Source organism: Piliocolobus tephrosceles, chromosome 1 (assembly GCF_002776525.5).
Source record: "Piliocolobus tephrosceles isolate RC106 chromosome 1, ASM277652v3, whole genome shotgun sequence".
Taxonomy (NCBI): Eukaryota; Metazoa; Chordata; class Mammalia; order Primates; family Cercopithecidae; genus Piliocolobus; species Piliocolobus tephrosceles.
Window position 1 is genome coordinate 177,635,730 of NC_045434.1, and position 9,891 is coordinate 177,645,620.

At 53.6% G+C, this 9,891-nt stretch overlaps 2 protein-coding genes across 11 annotated transcripts in view; one reads left to right on the forward strand and one right to left on the reverse strand.

Moving 5' to 3' along the window:
• TMEM53 (transmembrane protein 53) overlaps positions 1 to 4,543 on the forward strand; it is a 21,819-nt gene extending 17,276 nt beyond the window's left edge. For all 5 annotated transcript variants that reach the window (XM_023221419.1, XM_023221422.1, XM_023221420.1 and 2 more), the window contains one exon: positions 2,601 to 4,543. In XM_023221419.1, coding sequence (XP_023077187.1) covers positions 2,601 to 3,251 — 651 coding nt within the window. In that variant the 3' untranslated portion in view covers positions 3,252 to 4,543. The remainder of the gene's footprint in view (positions 1 to 2,600) is intronic.
• Positions 4,544 to 6,071: 1,528 nt separating this feature from the next.
• Positions 6,072 to 9,891, reverse strand: part of RNF220 (ring finger protein 220) — a 254,906-nt gene continuing 251,086 nt past the window's right edge. For all 6 annotated transcript variants that reach the window (XM_023221416.1, XM_031934182.1, XM_023221417.2 and 3 more), the window contains 3 exons: positions 8,038 to 8,146; positions 7,818 to 7,892; positions 6,072 to 7,096 (listed from right to left, as the gene is read on the reverse strand). In XM_023221416.1, the coding sequence (XP_023077184.1) occupies positions 7,025 to 7,096; positions 7,818 to 7,892; positions 8,038 to 8,146 (256 nt within the window). In that variant the 3' untranslated portion in view covers positions 6,072 to 7,024. The remainder of the gene's footprint in view (positions 7,097 to 7,817; positions 7,893 to 8,037; positions 8,147 to 9,891) is intronic.

Here is a 9,891-nt window from a genome sequence, read left to right on the forward strand (position 1 = left end):
GGTCTCGATCTCCTGACCTCGTGATCCGCCCGTCTCGGCCTCCCAAAGTGCTGGGATTACAGGCTTGAGCCACCGCGCCCGGCCCACCTTCTTGTTTCATCTCATGTAGTTTCCAGTCCATATTCAGATTCCCTAATTGTCCCCAAAGCATCCTTTACAGTGGATGTGCCCAAACCAGGATCCAATCTAAGATCATACGTCGCATTTAGTTATTTTGTTTCTTCTTAAGGCTCTTTTAAATCCAGAACTGTTCCCCTCCCCACCTGATTTTAGATTAAATGTCTTGCTCTGTCACCCAGGCTGGAGTGCAGTGGTGCAGTCATAGCTCACTGCAGCCTCAACTCTTGGGCTCAAGTAATCATCCTGCCTCCAGCCTCCCAAGTAGCTGAGACTGCAGGCATGCACCACCACGCCAAGCTGGTATTTTTTTTTTTTTTTCTTCTTCTTCTTTTTTTTGTTTTGAAATGGAGTCTTGCTCTGTCACCCAGGCTGGAGTGCAGTGGCGTGAGCTCGGCTCACTGCAACCTCTGCCTCCCAGGTTCAAGCAATTCTCTTGCCTCAGCCTCCCAAGTATCTGGGATTACAGGCACGTGCCACTACACCTGGCTAATTTTTCTATTTTTAGTAGAGATGGGGTTTCATCATGTTGGTCAGGCTAGTCTCAAACTCCTGACTTCGTCATCTGCCCACCTCGGCCTCCCAAAGTCTTGGGATAACACGCGTGAGCCACTGTGCCCGACCATATTTTTTTTCTTTTTTAGAGATGGGGTCTCACTATGTTGTCCAGGCTGTAGAACAGCCCCTTTTTTTCACGTTACTGACTTGAAGAGACTGGGCTGCAAGATATTTCTACGAGTGTGTGATTCCAGATGCTGCCAGGGAGAAACATACAGTGGGGACTGAAAGGCCTCTGTCGGATTTGAGCATTTGGGAGAATGTTGGTAGCCTTAAGCAGCCTCCTCTTCAGAGTCTTGGGAGGGATGCTTAGGCACTCCAGGGCTAGGAGGTCAGGCGACTGATGGCAAGGTACCTCTGCTGACCATCCCTGTTTAGCCATGGGTCATTTAACTACTGTGGGCATATGATTTTCTCCTTGTTACTACCATGTCACTAATTACTGCTGCTATTGGTTGAGAGTTTACTTTGTGTCAGGTGCTGCTTTGGTCATTTGAGAGATATATATATTTTTTCATCTAATTTTACCCATAACCTTATGATATGGGTGTTATCCCAATTTCACTGTAATCTTATAGATGGGGACCCAGACTCAGAAAGTAGTAAGCCGGCCGGGTGTGGTGGCTCAAGCCTGTAATCCCAGCACTTTGGGAGGCCGAGACGGGCGGATCACGAGGTCAGGAGATCGAGACCATCCTGGCTAACACGGTGAAACCCTGTCTCTACTTAAAAAATACAAAAAACTAGCCGGGCGAGGTGGCGGGCGCCTATAGTCCCAGCTACTTGGGAGGCTGAGGCAGGAGAATGGCGTAAACCCGGGAAGCGGAGCTTGCAGTGAGCTGAGATCCGGCCACTGCACTCCAGCCTGGGTGACAGAGCGAGACTCCATCTCAAAAAAAAAAAGAAAGTAGTAAGCTGTTCCTTGTTCTTACTATTGATACATAGTGGTGCCAGGAGTTGAACCCAGACTCCTGGGTGCCTGGCACCCAGTGGTGCCAGGTGTCTGACCCCAGCGCTCTCCAAAGTCACATTCCCCCTACAAAGGGCCCTTTGTCTCTGGAACAGGAGGATGAGAGGGGATTAGGAGCCAGGCATGGTGGCTTTTCTAACTGACCTAGAAGGGGACCTGTGTGGAGACTGTGGCACCCTTGGCCCAGGCATGAGGAGTATAGAAGCCTACAGGGGGTTTGGGCCCAGATTTTAGAATTTGAGGAACAAGTGTTTACTGTATTTTGAATTTCAGGACAAGTATGAGGAGTGATCCCAGGCCTAGGAACCAGAGACATTTGGGTGTCAGGTCCCTGAGTCCAGAGAGTATGGACTCTGTTCTTAGGAGCCTGGGAGAGAGGGAAGGTGACAGTGACCAGTGATGACGGTGATGTGGGTCTAGCTCAGAAGTGGCCTCTGGTGGTCAGGGCTGGGGCCTGCAGGCCGCCTCTCGGGTACTGGTCTCATGGGGTACTGCTTGTGTCTGGGGAGGCAGGGACAGTACAGATCTGAGGTGCTGAGGCAGGGTATAGCCAAGCAGTGAGGCCCCGCCCCAGATGTGCAAGGCTTAGGATGGGAGGGTGGGGTGCAGACAGGAGGGAACCAGAGTAAAGAGACTTCCTCTGGTCAGCCCAGATGTCTCCAGTACATGCTTCAGGCTCTGGGCCTCAAATACCACTCCAGGTCAAGAGGGCTTGGCCAGCATGAAGCGATTAGTCCAAAAATGGGCCTTGAGTCTACCTTCCCCACCCAGAAGGCACCTGTGTCTGTGGGCGGCGAGCTGGCGGGCTCAGGCTGAAGCAGGACCCAGAGCATTGCTGACTCTGTGGGCCCATGGCCTATGTCCTGCAGGCTGGGGTTGCTGGGCCCCTCTGACCTTAGCTTATACCCACTACCCCCACCTCATCTGTGAGGACTGACCGGGCCTCTCTCCCCAGGGCTGCATTGTAATCCGATACACAGCCCCGTGGCACATGGTCTTCTTCTCCGAGTCGCTGGGCATCCCTTCACTTCGTGTTTTGGCCCAGAAGCTGCTCGAGCTGCTCTTTGATTATGAGATTGAGAAGGAGCCCCTGCTCTTCCATGTCTTCAGCAACGGCGGCGTCATGCTGTACCGCTACGTGCTGGAGCTCCTGCAGACCCGTCGCTTCTGTCACCTGCGTGTGGTGGGCACCATCTTTGACAGCGCTCCTGGTGACAGCAACCTGGTAGGGGCTCTGCGGGCCCTGGCAGCCATCCTGGAGCGCCGGGCTGCCGTGCTGCGCCTGTTGCTGCTGGTGGCCTTTGCCCTGGTGGTTGTCCTGTTCCACGGCCTGCTTGCTCCCATCACAGCCCTCTTCCACACCCACTTCTATGACAGGCTACAGGACGCGGGCTCTCGCTGGCCTGAACTTTACCTCTACTCAAGGGCTGACGAAGTAGTCCCGGCCAGAGACGTAGAACGCATGGTGGAGGCACGCCTGGCACGTCGGGTCCTGGCACGTTCTGTGGACTTCGTGTCATCTGCACACGTCAGCCACCTCCGTGACTACCCTACTTACTACACAAGCCTCTGTGTCGACTTCATGCGCAACTGTGTCCACTGCTGAGGTCACTGCTCCACCTCACCTCTGCTCCAGAAATAAATGCCTGACGCCTCCCCACAACCTGCATCTGTAGGGCACTCTTCTGGTTCACCTCTCTGTAGCCCTTTGGGACTTTGCAGTCCCCTAAGTAGAAAATTCCTATGGGCTTGTCTCCTGGGGGCCTCCGTCTGCTGGTGGTCTGCATACCACAGAATCCTAAAGGGCAGGAGTGCCTGGGCATGTGTCTGTGGGAGCCTTGTAGTCATTTGTCTTTGGACAAGCGCAACAGTCAGGCTGCTGATTCCTGTGGCATGCAGGCTGTAAAGGTTGACAAACAGAGGGGGGTGAGGGTGAGCCCTAGTTGATTTTTTAAAAATTTAAACTGTGGTAAGAACATTTAACATGAGACCTACTCTCTTTTTTTCTTTACTTATTTATTTATCTATTTATTTCGAGACAGGGTCTCACTCTTGTCACCCAGGCTGGGGTCCAATGGTGCAATCTTGGCTCACTGCAGCCTCAACCTCCCAGGTTCAAGTGATCCTCCCACCTCAGCCTCCCAAAGTGCTAGGATTACAGGTGTGAGTCACCACACCTGAACAAGATCTTCCTTCTTAACAAAATTGTGTGTACGATACTTAAAATTTAAGAGATTATGTGCACGGCAGACCTCTAGAACTGAATAGTCTTGCATCTTGCATAATTCAGAACTTCATCTTGTGTAACTGAAACTTTGTGCCTGTTGCCAGAGTTGAGTTTTGATTCCTTGAATGGAAGGTGAGCTTTGTGGGGAGATGTCAGAGGGAAGGTATCTTAGTCAGGGGTAGTGTCAGGCTGCGGATAGGGGCTGCGGTCTTTGCTCCAGCAGGGCGAAGCCCTACAGTGTAAAGTACCATCCACATGGGTCCCACTTGGCAGTTCAATCGGAGTCTGAGGTAGAAGCCAGATGAGGAGCTAAGGATACAGAGGTTAAGGGCCTGCCTGGCTCTACCACATTTTGCTAGGAAGCCGCTGGATCCGGGAAAGTTGCAAGCTGAAAGTTGCCAGAGAGTAGGGGGGCGGGAAGGCAGCAACATTGTAACAGGAGCTGGGACAAGCTAACTCCCAAGCCCTAAAGACCAGAACCAGGGTGAGGGGATTTGGGGCTGAAATAGCAAACTCCTTCATCTCCTGGAAGGGAGACCCACTTAGATACTCTCTAAGCAGGAGAGGTGAATTCAGCCTGATAGTTCAGTTATCACTTATCATTCTAGAAGTCACTACTGCACACTGTTGCCATGTAGTAGGTATTCAATAAATATTTGTTGATGGAATGAGCTTACCGTGGTGACCAAGGGGCTTAGGGGGCAGTGAAGGAGATGGCTAGAAAAGCTCTGGATGGGAGCTGACTCCTGATATTCTCGGGGATGATGGACCCTCTGTCCCCAGAGCCGCGTTCTGTCTGCATCCCATCAGTCCTTGGTGGGTCCCCACTATGGTGGTGGCAGGGATTCCCATGCTGTGTGGCTGCATTCCTAGCCATGGCCAACAGGTGGCAGTGCAGCCTGTGCCATGAGACAGCTAAAGGCTCCCACAGCAGGGCGGGCTTCAGTGGAATGCCCTCGCTCTGGGTTAATGGCCTCCTTTAGAGACCATATGGCCCCCAGGGTGGCGGTAACCAGCCATCAAGGACCTACTGAGTCCAAGCCTGTGGGAGGGGAGAGTAAAGACATCAAAGAAGTTGGCCTGACAGGAACTGGGCATTAAGAGCCTCCCCTTCATCTCTCTGTTGCCCTCACCTACCCACTCTTCTCTTCCAAACCTGTTTCTTTCCCAAACCCTCAGCCATCACTTGACAGAGGCTGTGTACATTCCTAGGATCCCAGGATCCCTGTGTTCAGGATAGTGGGTGCCATCAAACTGGGTGAGGGGCTGTGAAGGGCCTTTGCTGGGCTCCAAGGGGGACTTGTCTGTGCTTCATCTGGGTGCAAGGGGTGGCAGAAGCTGCCAACTGGACCCAATTCTGAGGAATTCACTGTGGGTATCCCAGAGAAAATGGGCAACTAAGGCTGGGGATCTGGGCAGATGGGCCTGGTGAGCAAGGTGTCAAAGCAAGTCTGGAGTCATGGGGTTACTCCGGGGCCTTGACTGTTTTTCTCCAAACAGCTTTCTGTTGTGGGTGAGGACTTACATGTAGCTTTGAGCACATTTGAGCACATTTGAAGCTGAGCTACGTCACTGGCAGTGGGGAGCTGTGGGGGTCAAAGTGCCATCTCTCCAGTGCTAGCTGCCCAGCCTCGGTTCTGTGAGCACATGGGAGACTTGAAGGTCCATCCTGGATAATAGGGTTTCCATTCTTTCCATTTGAGAATGTAGGCAGTAGCTACACTGGGATGATGGTCACTAGAGATACATTTGGAGAACAGAACAAAAGCCTGAGAGGCAGACAGGGTGATCCCACTGTGGTCTCTGGTATGTTTCAGGGGACCAGAAAGGGATAGAGGCCTGGGGCTTGTGTTTGTACCAAGCTTGTGGCCACTCCTGCCCTAGGTTGGGGGATAGAGCTTGCATCCCCTCTGTACCCCCAAGCTCTGACCTCTTCTGTGATTAATGAGCTGACGATTCTGCATCAATAAAGAATTAACCTAGAGCCCCTACCCATCAATAGTCAGGAGCCCAGATCCCCAGCCCCACCCCCATCCAAACCAAATGCTCCAGGGCCCCAGAGCAGACCAACCTGCACAGTGTCACACACCTACAGCTAAGTCCTTTCCCCCATCCTGCTGCTAGGAATTAACTCCCTCACTGCCTCAGCCCACCTCCCCTAATTAGCTCCCCCACCTCCCCACACAACACACAGGCAGCAACTGTTTATACTGGTTTAATCCATGTCAAATGTAGTTTACAAAGGGAAAGGACAAGTACCTTTGTATAGAATATACAGACACAGCATCACACCATAGGGCCCACGGGAGGGTCGGGGAGACGACACTTCTTCCCTGGGAAGGGCAGCTCTAATCCCAGAAATGGTTCTCAGCAGAGGCTGGGTGGCCAGGAGCACTGTCTTCCAGTCCCCCATCTCAGCCTCTGCTTCAGCTCGGTTCCCGTTTCCTGCTTCTACCCCCCCCAACTCCTTATAAAGAGTCCCATGAGCTAAGACTAAGGAGAGGATCATGTCCCTTGGGGCATGTGCCCCACGTCTGGGAGAAGAAATATACACCACTGGACACCGAGCACGTGGGAGAGGGAAGGGACACCACGGGAGAGGGAGGCAGGTACCCCAAGAGGTGGATGAGCCGAGCCCCCAGCCAACCCTGAAGGAGGCACTGCTTCCAGGGGTTCTTAAAAAAGAAGAAAATCATACAACCAAAGGGGGAGGGGACAGGTAGAGGGCGAGGAGTTGTCCCATTTATACACAACATTGTAAACATACACGGTCTATATTACATGTGCTTCAGTCTGGTGTTTGCATGTCTGTCTGTCCATCTGTCAGTCTGGGGGCTGCACCTCAGGAGCCGTGCCCCACTACTCCCCCAACCCCCACCTCCCTGCCCTACCCTGGGAACAGAGCTGGAACAGGTATGGCCCCCAAACCATAGGTGGGAGCCAGCAGGTAGTGCCTGGGCCACAGCCTCTACTCTGGCTCCAGAGTCCTGCGTGTGTAAATGTGTGTGTGTGTGTAGTACGCATGTGTGAGTATGTGCATGTATGTACATGGGGAACCTGTGTGCAAGTATGTACAAAGGGAGAGGGTCACTGTCACAGAGGCTGGGGGCAGGTGGGGCTGCTGGAGGCGAGGCCTGCCTGGGGCAGACAGCTCACAAGTAGATCCTCCGCAGGTCTCCGGGCGCTGTGATCGTGTTGCACTGAGGGCAGAGCTTCTTGGCACCCTACAGGGAGAACAGGGAGGGCTCTGGTCTATACAATGTGCCACGTGTGCGCATGTGAGCACCTGGGCCTGCAGCCATGTCTCTCTGCAACCGTGTGTGCTGGGACCTTGGTCCTGTCAGCACAGGCTGGGGACGCACAGGCAGCTTCTGTGAGCAGGCAGGCACGCTCCTGTGTTGGGGGGACGCCAGGATCAAACCGCCTGGCCAGCCCCGCAGCAGGAGCCCCGGTAATGAGAACAAGGCTAGGTCCAGCTGTGGCAGCCGCAGCCCTAACGAGATTACACGCGGCCTTTGATCAGGACACAGAGCCCACGTCCGAGCCTTTTATTGCTGTCTCCGGGCGACATTTTAATGGCTGCTCCTGAGCGAAGAACAGGGGCAGGAGCAGAAGGAGCTTAGTAATGGGAGGGGGAGGGGCCAAGGCCCTGGTCCTGTTTACCCACCGCCAGCCTCCTCCTGACCCTGGGCCTCACCAGTCTGTGTGATGCAGTGGGCCTTCGGGGGGCAGGGGGAGGGGAAGGGAGAATGCAGTGAACTCATGGAGGGGGAGAAGTTCCTAAACCTGCAGTGGGGGAGGAGGAGGCAGCGAGCCTGGGGGTACATATCCTGATCTCCTTTGCCCCATGCTCCCCACTTCCCCCAGGCAGGCTCAGGCATAAGCACGGACATCTGGGCAGTGCCCGGAACGGCCTCCCATTCCCCGACCCCCATGCCACCTCACCAGCGTCCGCAGCCAGCACTCCTCGCAGTGCACGTGCCAACACTGGATGGACGTCAGGGGCATCGAGTACGAGTCCTAGGGAGGAGGGGGCAGACAAGGGGTCACTCTGAGGCAGGTCCACCCTCCAAAGAGCCCAGAGCACAGTGCGGAGACCCTCTCCAACTCCCACAGAGGGCGCAGAAGCCTGACCAACGGAACCCCTAGGTTCTTTTCTACTCACCATGCAGATGAGGCATTTGTAACGGTCCCCACGAGATAGCTGCCGTTCAAGTTCTCTGACCCGAGCCTTCAGAGCCTCAAACGTGGTCACAGCTGAATCTTCGGTGATTCTGTAAAAAGGAAGGCATGGTTGGGTAGCAGGCGGGCATCTCCCATTTGCACCTCCAGCCTACACCTCCCTTGCATTCCAGAACCAAATACATAAATGTCCCCTAGGCATCCCTGCCTGCCCCCTTCCTCTGATAACCCGAATCTGCAAATTCCACATTCCAGAACTAAACTCCTCACCCTCTCTGTTCCTCCATTCCCATCCCGATGAATTTTTACACCACAGATACCAGGGAACCATTTTCAACCACTCCTTCGCAGTCTTCCCAACAACCCAAATCTGTCATCTTTCCTAGTATCTCCAGCATCTCTCCACTTCTTTCGCCCCTCACCACCACTAGTCCAGGCTCTCAGATGTCTTGCACCAATTCCTCCACTAACTTTTTCCAGACAACCTGTCTGCCTCCAGGCCCCTCATCTCCATTCCACTCTCCCAGCACCTTGAAGAATTTATGTTCTCAAAGCGAATCTCTCGTGGTGTGATGTCCAACCTTCCAATGTCCCCCTCAGAGTAGAGCTCCACCACACTCCTTGGTCCAGTTCCAGCCCACCGCACCCCTGAGGACCTTGCCATGCATTTTATGCTCGACTGCTACGTGTCACCATCCATGCCACCTTTTTCACTGCCTTGGCCCCTGCACTGTGATCCCTCTGCACCCCCTCGCCTGACTCACTAGCTCTGCCTCATCATTCAGACCTAGTTTTGTTCTCATGCCCTCCCAAAAGCCTTTTCTAGCCCCCCGAGCCAGCACTGCACAGTGGCTCTCACAGCCCCGTGTGAACTCCACCACAGCAGTGTAAAGTTCCTGAGTGTGGGTTCCCTGAGGGTGGGCTGCTCGCTCCACCAATACTATGGCCAAGAGCCCACCTCAAGCACGGGGCACGAGCAAACACCTGCTGAAGAAAGGGCCCGTCCAACCTCCAGGGAGAGGGGGAGAGATGCAGGGACTGGGTGGGTCCCACATGATCTAGGTCCCTTTGCCACAGGCCTGGCCTACCTCCAGGGCTCCTTGTTACTTCCTAGGCATATCAGATGCCCTGGTAGTCCTGTCTGTGGACCAAGCCCTGCACCAGAAGGTCCCTCCTGCATTTCCAGGACTCCTTGGGCTGCACTGCTGAACAGGGAATAGCTAGGACTCTCTCAAGGAACCTTCCCACCCTCCTAAAACAAGTGAACAGGACCCAGGGGAGCTCACAGAGGGAGGAGAATGCTTCCTGGAAGAGTAGAAAAGATGGTATAGGAGATTGGCCTTAGGGAATAATAATGATAATACAAATAAAATAGCTAAAATTTATTAAGCACTTACTAAATGCCAGGGATTGTACTGAGGGATTGCTAATTATTATCTTATTTACACCTCACAAAAACCCCATGAGAAGATTCTAATATCTCCCATTTATATACAAAGAAACTAAAGCACAGAAAGATCAAGTAGCTTGCTGAAGGTCCCCACAGAGTCAGGGAGATGGGATTCAAACCTGGCACACTGATTCCATGATCAACTAATAATTGTGTGACTGACCATGACTGTACCGGCTACACCCAGGAGGAGGGGGTTCCAGGCCAAGAGGCCCAAGATTCCAATCTGGCTAGAAGGCCCATGTGCAGGCCAAGTGCTACAGTGAGAAAGGAGATGGCATGCAGGAGGACCTCAAATGCCACACCTGAAGGAGCTGAAGTTTATCTCACGGACAGCAGGAAGCTGCTGAGGATGCTGGAAGAGCAGGGTACGAACAGCTCAGGTTT